This window comes from Ornithodoros turicata, chromosome 7 (assembly GCF_037126465.1).
Source record: "Ornithodoros turicata isolate Travis chromosome 7, ASM3712646v1, whole genome shotgun sequence".
NCBI classification, from domain to species: Eukaryota; Metazoa; Arthropoda; class Arachnida; order Ixodida; family Argasidae; genus Ornithodoros; species Ornithodoros turicata.
This window is the reverse complement of record NC_088207.1, coordinates 27106228-27125453: the sequence shown is the minus strand read 5'-3', so window position 1 is coordinate 27125453 and position 19226 is coordinate 27106228. Positions and strand designations below refer to the sequence as shown.

The 19226-nt window shown below is 47.9% G+C and overlaps 1 protein-coding gene across 4 annotated transcripts in view; it reads left to right on the top strand.

Annotated features, from left to right (window-relative positions):
* The window catches only part of LOC135400732 (protein prickle-like), a 239828-nt gene that overhangs the window by 178972 nt on the left and 41630 nt on the right, over nt 1–19226 (top strand). The window contains exon 1 of one of the 4 annotated variants that reach the window (XM_064632604.1): nt 11210–11464. The exons of the other annotated variants lie outside the window; for them this stretch is intronic. Coding sequence (XP_064488674.1) covers nt 11280–11464 — 185 coding nt within the window. The 5' untranslated portion in view covers nt 11210–11279. Of the gene's footprint in view, nt 1–11209; nt 11465–19226 lie in introns of those variants that run through there. 4 annotated transcript variants of the gene reach the window in all.

Genomic DNA, 19226 nt, shown 5'->3' with positions numbered 1-19226 from the left:
CCTCATGGCGGCACAGAGAAGTATGCGCAGAAATTAGGACGTGTTTATTGGTCGCCCTTGATATCTTTCTCTTTCTTTTTTCTTCTTCTTTTTCTTCTTGGTATACGCATTGCTGAGCATTGAGTACAGGCTCTCGTGCTTCTTCCGATCAGATAGACGCATTGAATTTATGGTGAATGGCTTCGGGTGAAAACGAGAATATAACAACTGAATGAGCTATGCTGTAAACAGGACAGCGTGTCTACTACTCAATTTTCGACCGTCAAAGTGTACTAACCGTCAGGGCAATTCAAAATCTTTGGTTGATGGCAATGGCCGCAGTGTTCGGCCCATGCAGCCTCAGCATTTCATAGTGGACTCCGAGACCAAGAAATCTCTCATGTGGCACTATAGCTACACCCTAAAAACACAACTTCACCGCATACCACGCTGTGCGCCAACCATTGCCACAAATGATAGGGTTATCGTTCCTGATTTGAAGAGAGACGGGGTTGTGCGCCTTTTTGTGTCAATTTGGATATAGGATGTCATTTGCAGCCCTTCCCAGCGCCGCATTTGGAGGCACTGGTCGCACTGCTGATCGGTCATTATATTGCTTGCTATGATACCTGGTATACCTCAGCTTACCTTATAGGATTTTTGTAGAAGCTGTGCACGTCACCGGAGATGCGTTCTTGCTAAATAGGTTGTAAATTGATTACCATCGTCATTCTGCGAGTTCTCATGGGAACGGTTGCTGTCGTCTGCTATACGGTCGTCTGTCCGTGTCGTGAGCACGTTCAAAATTCTAATTTCCATTATCCAATCATGATGGAGATCCCGCTGCCGATGCGTAGCGCCCCTAGCGGATACTGCGGACAGGCTCCTACATAGGATTTGCCGATTATGACATGGTCGCTATAATCTAGTGGGTCGTGACATAAGCATTAGTGTCTCTGCCGACGTCCCCTAGGGGGAGCCATAATTGAGGGCACGCCGTGAATGCAAAATGGCGTCCAAGTGTGTCATCCTTTGCATGCGGGCCCTTTAACTACTATTATTGGACAATTGCGGATGACACAATGTTCCTGAGAAAGTTTGCATGCTGAAAAGTAAAACATGTTTATGTGCAGATGTTTTCCTACGAATACAATGACCCGCGGATGCGCGAATATACTCAAGACACCGCGCGGAGCGGTAAGCCTTAGCCTTATTTCAACTGGCACGGTTGCGGATGCGCTCGTGGATCTTACATGCGCAGATAATGTGCAGATGCGGATATCATCACTCTTATTCGCGCTTCCCTCTAACTATAACTGCGGGTGTCACAAAAGCCCCAACAACAACAACAACAAATATAATCATGATGGTGAATGGGGAAATCCGCCACGTCTGAGTTGTGGGCCACTACACCAATACCGACGGACAGTACAATACATAACATGACAGTGAGGAGACGATGGACGAGAGATGCTGCATCAACATCTTCGGTGATACGTAAAAGCCCTCGTAAACGAAGGAAGACGTGAGAACCACAGAATGTGGAAAGGCGCACTAAAGGACATCAAGGAGACCGGTGTCTTGCAGCAAATCCAGGAAAATCTGCAGGACGCGGCGTCTGTTGGTCCAGGGTCCGAGCACTGGAGGGTCACACAAGCCGCACATAACGCCAACTGTACCAAACACGACAATCCTCGAAAGAATATATGTATGTATAGCTCATAGCTCTACCGGGAAGCAGCGCGCGCTTTTTTTTTTTTTTTCGTATAGAACGATACCGCCCCTTTTTGTGTCTCCCGTTACAGTGCACACTCTTAAAACAGAACTTTAATGCATAGCGCAGTCCTAGCCAACTATCATCCCGAGCGAAAAAAAGGAAAGGCTTGGGCCCTTTTCGTGACACACTCTAAAAAACACAGCTTCACCACATAGCACGCTGTGCGCCAACCATTACCGCGAATGATAGGGTTATCGCTTCTGATTCGATGAGAGAGGGGAGAGTACGTCTTTTTGTGGCAATTTGGATATATGGTAATTGCCACAAAAAGGCGTATGCCTCCCTCTCTCCTCGAATCAAAAGCTATAACCGTATCGTGCGCGGCAGTGATTGGCCGACTACGTGCTATGCGGTGAAGTTCTGTTTTTAGAGTGCACTTACACGTCAGGGTTAATTGTCACAAACAGGCTCTATCTTTCTGCGCAACGGTTGGCATTGTGAGGTACTCGAGGGCACCAATTCCCTTAAAGGGGCACTGAAATTAACATAGCGTGTAACGAAATCTGAAGTGAACTTGTTTTTGCATTTTAGTGCCCCTATACATCATTTTTTAAGCGGTTGTTGTTTCTATCCAATGCGTGTGTTGCGTACCGTGCGCATGAGTCGAGAACAGCGTTATCTCTTTGTCGTGATTCGAGGGCTTGTCCCCTTTTCGAGCACCTTTAGGTTTTTTTTAACAAAGCCTAGCTTAAGTGCTCCAAAACGCGAAATGTATGACAACGCCTCTCCATAATGGACTAGGTGTCACCGCAAAGCTGTCTCGCTGAGCGTACGTTATGCATGCTGCGAGAGTGAGAATATCAAACAGAAGATGTGAACAATTTAGAGTGTTCTCGCTCTAATGAACCAAATGACACGTCGTCGCCTGCTTCCACGATGGTTTGCACTCAAAAGGGCGCGAAGCACGCCTCGTATAGATTTCCACGACCGCAGAAAATTTCACTCACGAAATCGAACACACTGAGGATGTCTCTGTAGAGCCTCACACGGGCACTTAAAGGTGTGGTGTAATGACACATCGCCCTGCAGGGGAAAAAATAATAATGAAAAGAGGATAAATGAGAAAGAGAGAGAGAGGGAAGAAGGCGGTCTCTAACACATATGCCTTGAAGACGGTTGCATTCCACAGCTTCGACTTTACCGTCAAGAAGGCAGCAGGACATTGCACTCGAAGCTTTCTATAATGGCATCCTTCACACGCGTTGTGTCGGTACCACCCAGACTGCTCTGCCATTGTGTAAAATGTATTCTGAGCCGCTTTTACGTGGTTATATAAGTACACCTTATCCTGACGTCCTGTCTTTGTCGTATTTCCTGTTTGCCATGACAGGTTGATCTCTATATTCTACGTTCCTTGTAGGAGCCGACGTGTAGCCTCAGTGCTTACATAGTTGGTGCAGTTGAACGAGCTTCTCACAAGATGTCTAACTTGCGTGGCTGAGGTGCGTGACAGGTTGAAAACATATTCCTGATTCTACCAAAAGGAGCAGGAAAGCACGCACGTCAAGGACTGTGCAGTTTGTATAGCACGAATGTCTGACGGCGTGTGAGTGCAGGATGTCGTGTGCGGCATATGCTTCAAGCCGTGTAATCGTTGTCTTTTTGTGCTGAAGGTGAAGGTATGTACATGACCTGTCGAGGAAAACATGCAAGGGAAGTTTGAGATGGTGATAAAAATACACACATTTCGGCTCTGTGTTATTTGAAGCGGGGTGAAGAGCCCTCTGCGGTATAGTGCATGTGAAACGCCCGAATTTTGAAGCTAAAAATAACCATGCAGGGCCCTAGAAGGTCCACGCGGTGAAGAACGCTCTTCCTCCTGTGCGCGTGCGATTGCCACATTGCATGTACTGTATAGCTGGAGCTTGACACAGGCTAGCAGCGGAGGTCAACGGTAGGCTAAATGATCCACACATGTCCGTTACCCAATCTCATTATTCGAAAACACAGCCACTCCGCCTTGGCGTCATGGCCACTACATGCGGCGCGGGAGCATATGTGTTTGTGGCACGACGCAGGAAATCGACGTAGCACCGAGTACCTCTCCGGTACCTCTTCATTGGCAAATCACCCAGGGGCGAAAAAGCCGTGCTATCACATAAAGGGAAGAGCTACTCGTGTGCTTCTCTTTCCCTGGCCGCGCGGTGCTTCTCAAAAGAGAGCTGCAACAGCATCAGGAGCTTGCGCTGCGAGGTCTGACTAGACCAGTACTGCTGTCAGATCATCGGATATTTCTAAAGGAGATCTTCAAATATGTGATGTATATCCAAGTCGGTCACCAAGTTCCCTGGCTGTCTTTGCCTTTGACAGCAAGAGTATACCAAGCAGGACAACCACTAGCGGGGGCTGGACACATCGAACCGATTTCATTGTACAGACAAACTGTAGAAGGATGTAGGAGCCACTAGTGAACATCTGGAATGTTTGGGTGCAAGCTCCTGCACATTAGGAAACAATTTGTCATAGTTTTAGGTGAGGATTTGCAAGCCTTCAGGTACCTGTGAGGCCAGAACCAGTTGCTTTGTCGGGCCACGAATAAAAAGGTTATGGAAATAAAGAATTCTTCGAAGATGCTTTCCACGAGGGAGGAGAAAGAGGTAGATGAGAATACAGAAAAAGAAAGAAAAACAGAGACCGGTACGGAAAGGGAAAGCCTTGCTTGGTGGGAGGGGGGGGGGGGTATTTTAATTAGGAGAAAGAAAGAGGAAAGGTCAGCCAGACTGATGCCGGCTTGCTATTAAAAAAAAAAAACAGCAATCAGACAATCAGTGCAACGACGAACTTCGTACGATGACAGCAAACAGTCAGAGAAGCACAGGCACAGCATATAGCACGAGAAAGTCCGGTCAGAGGGTGGACGCAAGGCCCGAGTCTTGCAAGAAGCGGAGCAGGGCTGTGGTGACGGCCCACAGGGTAGGCCGACTGACGGGGCCAAGTAGGGTGGCTATGGACATTGCGCTACACTCAAGCCACATTAGGCGGCGACGGAGGGCTCGCCGTCAGGGGAACACACACACATACACACATACATTGGATGGTGATGGTGTGGGCGATTCACCGCCGCTGATGCGGTACACTGCCCTATTTCGCGTTGGGAGAGGATGAAGGGATGATGATGGGGGCTTTCAAAGAGCCTTCGCCAGACCGGCGGAGCACAAGTACTCCGCCAGAAGACGAAGGCCCTGCGTCTGGTGGGCAGCGTCCGTCAGGGGAAGGTGTTGCTAGTAGTGCAGGATAGTGAGGAATATCAGCCACCATGCCACAGCTTGAGCACAAGGGGGAGCTCGATCGGCCCATTTTGTACAGAAGCAATGGAGTACGGGCAACGTTGAGACGGAGGCGGTGCAGAAGTGATTCTTCGTGGCGAGCAGTGACACGCAATGAAGAGGGCAACCGAGGCATCGACGGACTGCATGTGACTGCTGTATAGGCTTGGTGGTCTGTGTTACTGTCCACATTCTAGCGGTACAAGTGCACTGGAGTAGCCGGCTCTATTTGTGGAGCCACAATCTCCATCTTATTTTTCCTTCAAATCCAATCCATTTCAATCCAATCCAACCGAATCCAAATTGGCTTGTCACAGCTTTGTCATAGTGGTCACCGTTTTCCTGAGGAGCGGCGAGGCTGAAAGATACAGTATATGGATCTGGCTGAGACTCTGGTAAAGAGCTACCGCTAAATGGACGGCAGGATGTCCCTCAAGATCCATATCGGTGATGTCTCGATGTATATATGTATGACGTTTGATGTAGATATGATGATGATGACGATATCTTTGATGTCTTGATAATTCAAACTGCGTTACGTCGATTCTCGCGCATACTTTGCGAGCGCTTTGGAGATTCTATACCTTTGGTGTCTCCTACGATACCCAGAACAAAACAACAACAACTTTATTACGGGATGATGACTGGGGAATTTCATCGCCAGGGACGACGCTCTACTCCACTGCTGGTGGTGAGGCGGGGAATGAAATAATGAGCCCCTTCGCGATATAGATCGAAGCGCTGTGGTGTCCAGAAAGGATCCTGAATCCTGAATGGACCCTGAACAGTTCTTCATACGAAGAATGAAATCTTGTAGTGCTCAACGAAATACTTTATTCCGGACCTAGTTGTTGTGGGTGATTGGGAACTACTTTACCACATTACTTGAGAATCTATCCCATTGTCGCACGCGCGATTTGGCCATTTGGGAGTTGAATGCCCCACGCCTAATTACCCGTTTTCACTTTTCCTTTTTTGTTTCACAACTCTGGTGTAAAAGTTGTGTCGGGCTGGTAAGCACATCGAATACATACAGTGCCAATGGGTCATTTCATTTTTCTCTTTGCACGCTCCACAAATTGCTACGCATAACCTTCACTACTATAGGCACGACACCATAAAGCGGTGGACCTAATTACAGCACGTACTAATATGGACCAGAATAAGAGGGGGGATTGGCCGAACCTGTTTTTTGAAAGAGAGGACCTCTTCAGTTGAGAGGTATGCACTCTTGATGTTCCTGCTGCGAAGGGCCCCACGTTTATGACTTCTGCTCGCAACAAGCGGCGAAAGCTAATTTGGCCCTGGTTCCCGCGGCTTTGAAACATTGAGCCATAAAGATACTGGACAGGACAATCTTCACTCGGGGAGCGTGCGCAGGACATGTTGGGGACATCGGCTTTGAAGAACGCGCAGCCTGTCCGGGTTTACCACGTCTATCATACGTGGTATCTTCGAAGCAGCTGTATAAAATTTATCACCGGTGCATGGTCGTTTTGGAATGACGAAGGACGTTCCATTCCGCAACGTCTCCCTTGGTCCCGACTGTGTCCATGCTGCTGCGGCAGCGTATGGTGTGATCCTGTCTTCCCGGTTGGATTCGGCGTCTCCTTCAGAAACGTTCTAATTTATACGTTGATATTACAGTCAAACTCCTTTACAACGAAACTCAGGGGACAGCAAAAAAAAAAAAAAAAAAATCGCAGTAAAGGCATTTTCGTTAAAAAGGATGTCCATTATTGGACCTATAGGGCTCCAGCGGGACCGCAAAAAAATTTGCTGTGGTGGTATTTTCGTTAAAAAGGTGTTCGCTATAAAGGAGTTTGACTGTATAATCCTACGCTGCCGAAAAATGTTATACGCAAATATGTGTGAAAAACTTTTATCGCTATTTCTGTTTTCCTCGTATTTTTCCTGTCTTGCACTGCGGTCGGCACCTTTCTTGAACATTGGATAGAACGCGGTGCCCGCCGTTTGAATTTCGGTTTGGGTGCTACAGGAGAAAGAACGAAACAAAGAGAGAGAGAGAGAGAGAGAAAATTTTAGTTCTTCACCCGACGAATGTGTCGCGCTGCCATCACGTTGTCTAGTGGCGTGAGACCGACTTCGGCAAGTGAACACAACATCACCAACTCTACCCACTGCCGCGTGGTGTTTTCGTGAAGTTCAGTGTGCCCCCACCCCCCACCCCCCGTTTGCCACCTTTCCGGTCACCTAAAATGGGTGATATCAGAAAATAGTTGCAGTAAATAGGAAAAAAAAATTATCGCAATTCTTTATACGGCAATGAAGTCCTGGGATTAGATCTGTCACAAACGTCCAGTATGTTTACGATCCATCCGATCCACGGGGTCTATATGGTTTATGGCAAAGTGCAATCAACGCGACGTTATCTCGTGGTCAAGGGCGCCTATCATGCTTTGCACTGGTCTTCAGTACCTGGGAAGCAACTGAATTTTTGGATAATCTTAGAATAGCGGACCCAAGTGCCTTTAGGCCCCAAAGAAATAGCATCGATGCACACCGCGCTTTGGACTCTCAGTGCATGTGCACGCTGCTCGTCGAAAATATAGCGTGGGGCCCAGCACTGGCTTGCGTCGCTTTCCGGGTGAACTTTTTCTTTTTTTTAAGAGTAGCAAGCCAAATATTGGCTGACCTCTCTCAACACTTAAAAAGAAGAAGCGTCACATTCGCGGCTGGCGAGAATCCGCGCGTGAGAGTGTCGTCTGCAAACATCAGACGACAAAACCGACAAAGACGACGAAAAAAAGAAGTAGCAGTTTTCTTTCACGATACCATTTTGTTTGTACTGCTAACTAGGCAAAGTGCTTGCGAAAGGCGATTATTTATGGATTTTTTAATCTCTCTTCTTTTTCTTTTTTGCAAGTATGTCTGGATTGCCGTAGTGACGCAGCGAGCGGCAGACGCAAGCGCCCCGCTCTGCGTTGTGACAACCTTATTCCGACGGGACAGGGCGCCGCATGCATAGTAGTGCTTGCGTTTTTCGGTTTTTCACGTACTGTATATTCCAGAGCTCTCTATGATTTAGTCACTGCATCATTTCATATATCACGAGCGGACAGCGAGCCGGCGACAACTCAAAAATTCCGCTCTCTATCATTCATCAGCAATCTCGCGAGACAGACCTCTTCGAAAGGCGACAAGAAAAATGTGCTCCGCAAGTGCCGTGGAGATGTTTCCAACCCACGCGGCGCTTTGACGATAGTGGCGGTAAAGAGGCTGCCTACGCCGGCCAGTGGGGGGTTGTAAGTCCAGTAGGAGCTGGATTAATCACACCGACCGGACGAGCGCGGGGCCGCCAGTCGTTTGCCTTTTTTTCTAAGTGAGAAATCGTGATTCGGTAGCTGCACGATTTGCCTTTCGCTGCTCTGCGCGATTTGTCTCTAACAAGTTGGTTGTCCCGGAAGTCTATATCTTTTTCTGTGAAGATCGGTCGGATGTTAATAGCGGATGAAGCGGAGAAAGTTGAGAAATGATGAATGGAATTAGGAAAGGTTATATGTTGGTCGGAGGTGTTCTTTACAGGGCAGGCATCTTCTGCCTGGAAGCGGGTACGTGGCACATATACGAACAAGGGCCTGGCTTTATTATGTCGTAGAACTTAACGTCTGGGTTGCGAGAAATGCGACGAGATTGTGTATACAATCATCGTTTATTAGATGAAAACAGATTGGGTATCAACAGATTCGACGGAATCATACAGAGCAGACATAGGGTAGCATCCCCATTTCCTTACCACATCACCATCACAAACATAGGGTACACGCTAAGAAAAAAAAGGTAGAATTCTCTACCCATCTCGGTAGAGCTATATTGCAACAGCGTTTCTACCCAAACCAATTTTGCCTCTTGGGTATAACTGCAGAGTAGAAACTGCCGTTCTACCAGCTTTAGGTAGGAAATTCTACCTCTTTCTTTCTTTCTTTTTTTTTTTTTTTTTTTTGAGAGCAAACGTAAGAGAGAGAGGAGCAAGTGAAAGGGACATTGCTGCTTATACCCGCGGAGGAGAAGACGCAAGTGGATTGGCCCGAAATGGTAGAAGTACTATCGTTATAGCAGCTTGAGTGGGGAATTCTGCTTTTTTTTTGTTTTGTTTTTTCTTTGTTTAGAGTGTAGGTTAGGACAAGGTATAAATATAGGTATGCTGCCGACACCCGGGTTGCACTTATCCGTGATATGTCAGTTCTCATGTCAGCTCGAGAAATGCGTGATTCTACGTCAAAAAGATCAACAGAACACAAGTGTCTCTCGTTTCGGTGTCTCTCGGTTTTAAACGAGTAGCGGAGGAACAACAACGACAAATAAATTAATGATGATGAGTAGGATGATGGGATGGGATGGGATGATAGCGGAGGAATAGTGACGCGGCGACAGTCTAAGGCAGCATACCGCATATACCCTTTACCTCGGTGCCATATACGCTTCCCACTGGAGAAGGATATAGGTCCAAAGAGCAGCGAAAGAAAGCTCTTACCCGACAGATGTCACAGCAGTCAGTGCAACGGCGTTGATCTCGATAATCTTCGAAAGCCGAACGAAAGTGAACATATAAGGCTTTCCGGTGAATGGTCTGGGGCAGATTCTTAGCGTGCTGATAAGAACTTTAAGCGCAGAAGGTTGCCGCGTTACATTTTCCATAGTTTTATAGCCTGACCCCGAAATATCCGGACGGTAGCATCACTGGTGCGCAGCACAGAGCAGGCGTAATCCTATAGCAGACGGCAGTAAAAGATTTTGCCACCTACGACCGGTTCGTGAGAAGAAGGCACGTTAAAGAATTTTTGGGTCCCAAGCTCGAGTAAGAGTAACCGGCAATAAAAACCGGCGATAAAAACCCTTCTTTCTCACCTGTAGCATTTTAACGTGACAACTACGATGCTTGAAGTTTCTATATGGTCCCGGCTCAACGTATTCAGCCACCGTGCAAAGAGCACTGCAAGTTGGAAACTGGCATGTACTCCCTTCTCGGCACTTACGCTTCATAAAATCATATTCTATCGTCCACCACACCTTTTGAACTCCCGACTTTCCTACGCCGCCACAATACGCCGCTCTATCTCTCTCTTGCACGAAGCTCGACGTGGGAATAAATGCTCTTCGTATCAGCTGTTAATATAACGTTCCACGGGAGCCTAAATGCGGCCATTCAATCTCACACTTGAATCCCCGCTGCGATATCACGCCGCTCTTTCCATCCAACAACAAGGCGCAGCCCTGTGTGCGGCTAGGGACACCTGGGGAATTTTTCTGGGGAATACCTAGGTCCACCTCTTTCCACCTGCTTCTCAGGCAATGGCTCGCAGAACGAGTAGCTCTGAATGGCAGACGGGGAATTGCTTGAGTAGAAGGAGGCACGATCGGCAGCGGCAGCATTTGAACTTGTGAAGCGTTTTTGGTTGATCCACTGAGTTTTTCGCTCAGGCGTTGTTCCGCGGTCTGTGTTGATGGCGTGAGTGATGTGTATACGACTGCGACACCGGCAGGAGGTGTAAGGATGTGTCGCATGAGATTGCGGTGTGTTCGTAGTGCCATGCAGCGTGCACGAAGCTGCAGTTACTGACCAGAGCATTCTATACCATTATGATAATGTGGGGCGGTTTCCGGGAAGTGGTGAGAAATTGATGGTACCTATGTTGAGCAGAGTTCTTTGGACAACATCGAAAAGGTTATGGTTCGTGCTGCAACACGAGTAGTGTGCCTTTTGCGTTGTGCTTGACTCGGTCGCGTTTCGTACGTCACCAGGTCCGCCCCATACCTTTCTATGTGACAAGCTTCGTGATGCGAATATTTTCCTATCTAACGCCTGCGCCAAGTCCATCTATTTTTTACGAACTACGCTGGCTACGGGACAACGCATACGACGATCTGTGGACAGCGTCTGCTAGGAAGCGATTCGCCTAAGAGCGACGTCTTGTGTAATAATGGGAGTCCATCAATTCGAAGGACAACAGCAGCAAAAGGGCGGGGATCCAGGCGCCGCGCTACTCTGCCTTTGACAGGTGCGCGAGCAAGTTTTCTTCCCCTCTGGATGGGGCTGTCCCCCCACCTGTAATTAGTCCCCCCACACTCGGGGATCGGCCAGCCAGTCTGCCGTTTGGATTTGCAACAGTGACCAGTGTGCTCTTCTTCCCGGTCGTTTTTTCCTTCCTTCGGGAGGATACCATGGATAACTCAGGATTACGACGCTGGATGTGTTTCGTGCGCGAGATGATATAGGAGGCTGAAGAAGAAAAACAATGGCGACGACCACCATGACCTCACCGATGTCTGCCACCACGGTGGGTAGACCGGCGAGTGCCAGCAAGGTGCTGGTGTGTCGTCAGTGGTGGAAAGTGTGTTGGGTGTACGGGGATCAATACAAGCAATACAGGGAACTTTACGGGAAGAAGCGGACAACGACATTGCGACTAGAAGAATCAGTGTGAGTACACTGCGTTACGGAAAGTTATTTTGAGTTTCGTGCGTACGGCGTCGGGGGTCAGGGTGTGGTTCGTAAGTGCTCGATCCCACTTGTCCAATGCTATAGTGGAAGAAGGTCGCCAAGGACGCCCCCTTGGGCGGGGGAAGTTAGATCATCTGAAAAGATGTGAGCTTTCCAGGGTGTTTGTGGGTATAGCAATCACACGAGTCGTGCAGCCAACAAAAATAGGTTTTGTCCTGCTGACCCTTTTCGAACAGCCATTCTGGCTGTGGTCGTGAAGAGAACGGTTCCTCGATAAGTCTTTGTGCGCAGGATTATGTATAGTCAGAAAGAGTAGAGACGTGAAAGCTCCCAATGAAATACACACTTTTCAAGACGGATATGAGTGCTGAGTATGAACATGAGTGCAATACGCAAATGAGTGCTACGTGAAGCCCACCTGTCGGGAAACTCACCGATGCTACAGAACGCGGACGTACACAAACATACACAGTACGATAAATAAATGACAACAGCAACAAATACACGTAGTGACACTTTCCGGTTCTTCGTTTGTGACAAGTGTTCCCATTGGTTCGGAATGTTTGTCTCCCCCCTCCCCCAAACTAGGTTTTCCCTCTCTCTCTTTTTTAACTAACTGTGGCTAAATGGTCAGTCTGACTACGTCGTGACTTACGTCCCCCCCCCCCCCCCACTTTTTTTTCTTCCTCTATCACGCCACACATCACATGCAGTGAAGATTAATGAGGGAATTTTCCACTTGATTTCTTCCTTGCTCACTACTCTACGCGGCACACTGGTTATGTGAGATATCAGACGACTAGGTTATGGGACGATAAGTGATTAATAATTATTACATCCTTGCGCCTGGTACAGCATTAAACCCTCATGTACAGATAATATCAGTGCTCAAAGGCACAGGGGTCACAATATGGGTCCATGCAGCTCTACTAAGGAGTGTAAAGGGGGTAGTGTCTCTTAGAAATCCCACGAAAAAAAGAAAGAAGGAATACGAAGTATATACGAAACATAAACTATTCCGTGTCTATAGTCGTATTTTCCATAACTTTCATTTCGTACAAAAGCATTTGTCATAATGTTTACGTTAGCGAACTGAATCCACTTGATCAGCAGACGGGAAAGGACCTGCATTCAACCTGCTGTCTTAAAAAAAAAAAGCACGCCTGAGTGCCCTCGCGTGAGGGTTCCCCGCCCAAGAAAATGACAACAGGTGCACACGTTGCACACTGCGTCTTCTAAAACTGCCTTGGGCACATTTGGATGGACAAAGCTCCACAGCTCTTGTTTTATGGCCTCTCTCATAATTACGCTTTCCGGTGACGCGATGTCGAGTAAAGAGAGCGAGGAATGTTGTCGTTGCTTTGTGGCGGGGGGCTGCTTGTCGTTTCGGAGAAATGTCGTTCGGTGCTCAGCTTGCGTGCTCTTCTGAAACCTGCACTCTTAAAGATGAGTTTCACCACATAGCACATACACTCTTAAAAACGAACTTCACCGCATAGCACGCTCCTAGCCAACCATAATCTCGAATGATGTCGTTATCTGCCCGGATATGTTGAAAACGGGAGGCGTACGCCTTTTTTGTGACACTTATAATTGTCACAAAAAAGGGGTGCGCCTCCCGTTTTCAACAAATCAGGGAAGATAACGATATCATTCGGGATTATGGTTGCTATGCGGTGAACTTCATTTTTAAGAGTGTAGGGTATAAGATGAACTCTTCGCATAGGTAGCGTGATAACTGTTATCTATACACGCTTAAAACAAAGCTTCACCACATAGCACGCTGAAGGCCAATCATTGTACTGTGTGATACCTCTATCACTCTTGATTCAATTGGAGAAAGCGCAGGCGGTACGGCGTTTTGTGGCAATTAACATTTCTGCATAAGTGTCAAAAAAAAAGGCGTACGCCTTCTGTTTTCAAGAAATCAGGGGAGAGAACGATATCACTCGGGATGATGGTTGGCTAGGGTCGTGCTATGCGGTGAAGTTCATTTTCAAGCGTGTAGTACAGTAGATGGTATGCATGGGGGCTTACGACGCCCACACAAGATGCAGAAGTCCACAAGATTCACTGCATGGATTCAGACGTGGAGCTGCGGCGCCTGTAGTGGCAGCCACTCTGCTCCAAGCCTGTGTTTCCTCCTTTTCGTTCCTTTTTTCTCATATAATACTCACTTACTTTCAGTGCATTCATCCTTCCTTCAGTCATTGCTGAAGCGTTAGGGAATTTTACTAGATCAGAAAGTGTTGACGATAATGATTCGAAAAACACGAGAAGGGGGTCACGCTATTACTTTCGAGTGGCTAGTATGACATTGGAGATGTTTGATTGATGGTGACATAGCGATTTTTAGCATATATCGGAAGATGTTCACGATATAGGTTCCGCAAACATAATAAGCCAATCGCCTCGTTCCTTTCATGTGGATGACATCAGGTTGCTGATCTCTGATTTGACAGCTTCCCGTTCATAGTGTCGTTTTCGTAGAGTGCATGCGGCCTACTAAAACTTCCTATTTCACCTCGCATATATTTAACATCTACTGAACGTTCAGCGCTTCCAGGAAAGGAATGGGTATAGCCACACGGAGGGGTGCATGTTGATTGGGCTGGTGCGAGGAAAAACGGTCGAAGAAAGGTGCATCATGCACATGCAGCATGTCGTTAGGAACCCCCATTTCACATCACATAAGACGTGAACGGTACTTTCGATGAAGTCGCTGTATATGCGTGAACACCTAGTGAGCTAAGACACGCAGTTCACGGAAAAAGCGCATGTGTGTCGTCCCCCAGTACTTAAACCTGGTGAGTTGTCCTTAATTTCGCGTATTTTTGGCCAGTGTAGCTTGCGTAACTGCGTTGGCACTGTGCAGGCAAACTGTCAGATGGTCGCTACGTGAAGATTATAAAGGCACTTAGATCAAATATGGCAGTCATCGAAAAAGCCTCAGAACAATTACTTTCCATCAAGCACTTAGATATATAAAGAATTCTTGGCGCAGTAGGTGCACTCAAGGTAATGCCACTACGAATGCTTGCAGGACAACAGCAACAAGCTTCTGCGTACAAAGAAATTGTGGAGAGGCTGGCCCAACTGTACAAGTATGCCGACCATCCTACGCTAATGGTGGCGAAGTGTCGCGGAAAAGGTCATGTGTTCCACGAGAGTGCAACTCATGCGTGCTACATGGCTACGTTAGCAATGAGCTGGGTCATGAGCGAGACGTTAGCAATGAGCTGGGTCATGTGAAAAACCTGGTGTGAACACCGTGGAAGAATCGATTAAGTAAATGGAGCGAGTGATCTGCAGGACAGACACTTGCACATCGAGCCCTTGCGGAATAGGAAACAGAGCATGAAAAGCTGCACCTTAGCCTGGTGATGCCCCATACGTGCACAATCAAAGAAAATCGTCAGTGCCCGTATATGTATCTCACAGACCTGCGGTCTGGCGCCTTAAAGGAGCTATGAACTGTACCAAGGGAGCCCGCCGACTGTGTCGGCTCCAAACGGCGATTTCAACGTGTTATCTGTGACACCTTTTGTATAGGTGAATTTGATAGGTGCGTATCTTCCGCACATAGCACGCCCTTAGCCAACCATCTTCCCGAATGACAACGTTCTCGCCCATAATTTGTTGATAACGAGAGGCGGATCTATTATGTATCTACGAGGGGTGTTCAAGTCAAACCGCGACTTTTTATTTTTCGCAAAAGTAAAATGAACGTATACAGGCGAGAAATTAGTTTTTTTTTTTTTTTCAACGTAATCCCCAGCTACACTAATGCACGTTTCACGCGGGCTTGGATGCCAGCAGCGTAGAAATCCTTATCGGCGCGTAGCAGCCATGATCGGACCGCATTCTTGACCTCGTCGTCGCAGCTGAAGTGGCAGCCCCCAAGGAACGCCTTCAGTGGCCCGAAGAGATGGAAATCGCTGGGGGCGAGGTCTGGACTGTAAGGGGGATGTGGCAGCAACTTCCAGCCAAGTTCCTGTAAGGTGCGTGCCGTGAAATGCGCGGTATGCTGGCGTGCATTGTCCTGTAGGAGGAGGACTCCTTTGGTGATGAGGCCCGGCCGCTTTTGCTTCAGCGCCTTATGCACATCCCTGAGAACCTGGCAGTAATATGCACTATTGATCGCACTATATGCACTATTGATCGCACTATATGCACTATTGATATCGAGACATGTTATCCGTCGGTCCTTGAGCATCAGGCGCTCCACAAGTTGGATGTTCTCAGGAACTCTGTCACTGGGCTCTGAGCCGCCCCGGCCGGGATCGTCCTGCACTGATGTACGGCCGTCTCGGAACCGTTTGCACCACTCAAACGCTTCGCTGCGGCTAAGTGTATCGTGGCCATACTGAGCCTGAAGTCTTCTGTGAATTTCAGATGACTTTACGCCTTCATTCACGAGAAACTTCATGACAATTCGCTGTTCGATGTGCGCGCTCACCTCGTTGTCGGCCATCTTGTCCAGCATGTGTCTTCTGTTTTGCACAAACTTTGGACCACTACGTGGTGAACGCGGAGGCCTGTCGCGTGTGAAAATGACGAAAAAGAAGTTGCGCGAGCCATTTGTACACTCAGGAGACAGAAAGTCCCGGTTTGACTTGAACACCCCTCGTGTTATGCACGGCTACAAAATGGGCTACGACAAATCAGAGACGAGAACGTTGTCATTCGGGATGATGGTTGGCTAGGAGCGTGCCATGTAGTGAAGTTCATCTTGAAGAGGGTAAAGCAGAACGTTATGTGTACCTCCGCGTTGGCTTCTGATTGGGTGCAACAATTCTTCAGATGACGTAATGATGGATAGAGGTATCTGGACGGCGGTGCGTCTACTCGCCCGAATACGAAAAATAGTGCGTTTTTGGTATTAACGCTGCACAAGTTATGAAGGAGAAGAATTGAACAATAAATTGTAAATAGAAGCGAAGCGTAGAAGAACAACATTACATCTATTAAACCTGTAACTAAATACATGCAGATAGGAGTTCTTACCTCCTTTAACTGACGCTCGTAACTCTGACGGCATTCACACTTCTAATGCTCTCCGTGTACCAGGCGCATCCAAGTCCGGTGTCAGTGCTGCTTGCCGACCTTGTCATGGTGTCATCGCTTAGTGTTACATAACTCACGAACCATAGGGGAGTTCCGCGAACCTGTCCTGAGTCCTGAAAAGAAGCAGCCGCCTGGTTCGGCTCCTTAATGGAGGTGGAAGGAGCGTCTGGTTGGTGGGGGGTTTGGCTTGGGTTGGGAACGAAAATACGGAGATGCTGTGGTTGGCCTACCTGATTTGTTCATTTGCTCCAGACGCTTTAATTCTTTCTTGTATTTGCGTCCTTCATCATCACCTTCATATTGTGTTCCTCGCGCAATGGGGTAGGGTACCGCACCATCGCGGTGAAACACCCATTCTCATCGTCATCGTCTATTGTTGTTGTTGCTGCTGCTCCCGTGTCAAGTTTTGCCTCGATTTTTTTTTTACTTCATACGTGCAGGAAAGAATGTGACTTCGGTTCCTTCTTTATGTTATAGTCGTGAACGGTGTCCCCTTCTACAGTATGGTACGAAGGCCATCATGGCACCAACACCGTCCTGTCCTTTGACATGCGGCCAGTTTCTGCAAGTTAGCGACAAATATCAGAGTAACGACGCGATGTTACACAATGAAAACAGTCCTGAACGAGGTTTCCTCTCTGTGCCCTGATGGGACACCAAGCTTGGTCTATGAGGACCTGTTCGTTAGGGTCGTAAACCGTAATCTCTACCGCAAGACGCTTCTTTATGTTGCCTGTTCAAGTTTTTAGGTCACAGCGCGGGATTTTATTACTCAAGGGTGAAACGAACGACGAATGGTGGTATTGGAAGCCTAGTCATACGTGACGCGGTTCCTAATCGAGGCTCGCGGGCCTTCTTACCCTTATTACAGGAGTTGCAGCACTCAACCGTCACTTGAAGAGCTTGTGCTCTAAGATACATTCCAGCAGTACGTCTTCATTGACATGTTTTCCTAAAGGCAGATGCGGTACTGTCAACCGCGATGGATGAGTATTGAAAAAGCGCGAGTGACGTCTTGTCGCTCTGGCGCTCGACCACACGGCAGCGTACCGTGTGTTTTTGTCACGGTTGCTGACCCGTCCCCAGCTATATAAACTCTGGGGCCTACGAAGAAAAGAGGAAAGAAAGAAAAGAAGGCCGCGTTTATCGGAACTGCGTTTACCAGAAACTTCGACGAGGAACCGTCATTCAACTTCCTCGTACTCGTCGCAACTCTATAACTGGACGAGCAACTTTTCTTTGTCTTTTACTGAAAGCAAGGGTTGTGGATACATTTTAGATTCGACAAACAACAGTAAAAGTAGGTCAGTGCATTCTGATCGCCCTTGCGGGTCTCGCCGCCTTAAATCTAATGGACAATTCTGATACTGCAAAGTTATACGAAAGGCGGGATTCCCTCGTCGTTGCCCTCTATAAGGGCGTGAGGTTCTCGCAAAGGCGTAGTAGCATTTCCATTGTGATTCTAATAGCTCTTGGCGTGCCAAAGAATGGCTGACTTTGGTGAGTCGTGGAGTCTGTGACCCGATCCCTATATTCTACAATTCTTCTATACTTTGTAGACTTTACGTCGTAGTTGGTGTGGCCGAAAGCCATGGACTATAGTGGGAATCATTCACGGCCTTTCTTTTGTATGTGAACCTTTAAACTTTGATGTTCCGTAAACCTAATCTGTAATGCGCTTTGAGCGCTCCTCCAAGGATCCTCTGTGACACAGAGATCACTTCATCCATCCGCAGTGTGTTGACAACGCGAACTGTGGGAGACGTTGGCCTGCCTTTTTGTGTCCTGACAAGCAGAACAGTAAGGAGGGCGTAATGGACGACGTGTTTCATGAGCAAACGTTTCACTTTGTAAAAATTTCACCACCGATAGACTTCGTCACAGTCGTATGCGCACAGCGTGTCGCCAACAACAGAGTACGCAGGTCAAGGCGCTTTTCCTAAGAAGAACTTGTAGCTAAGTTACCTGCCTTTGCGGCGCACAGACGCTGCAATGACAATTTCTTTCTGCAATGAATGAAAACACGGAACGTCGACAATGGCGGTAAGAGGTGCCTGGTACTGAGAGCTTTCTACCACTCCGCTATAAGCCCAGGGCAAATTCCTCGGGGCAGTTCCTCGTGAAGTAGGCCTGGGACGCCCGATTATCTCGGGCAACATGTCGCCACACAGGCAGGCAGATCGCTCGACAATAACACGCCATGCACCAACAAACGAACCTCAGCTGTAAGGTGAAATGATTGCCGGAGGCGAAGGCTGGTATGCCGAGTTACCTAGCAGCCAAGGTCTATGCCCAGCGCCAACAAGGCTTCACTGGAGGTACAGAGTCCCATATATCTCGAGCGCCAATGAAAACCCTTCTCTCTCTTTCTCTGAAAAAACTGCTCCCTGTACACTCTGTGATGTGGCAACCTTTGGGCTAACCTACGCGACAGCAGGTGGCTTCACAATACCTTCATTCGACGTAGACGACAGAGCCCTCGGGGTTTACTTGGACAGAGGTTAACTTTTTTTTTAACATTCCGTGTTAGCGCCGCGAAGCAACTGTGGCTATGAGCGGCTTACAGATGTGGACAGATGGAGAGTAGGACAACAGGAAGGAGTGGGGGACAGGGGATATGCGTCCTGGGCCGACTTCAAGGGGAACTGTCCCGACATTCGTCTGGAGAGCCAGC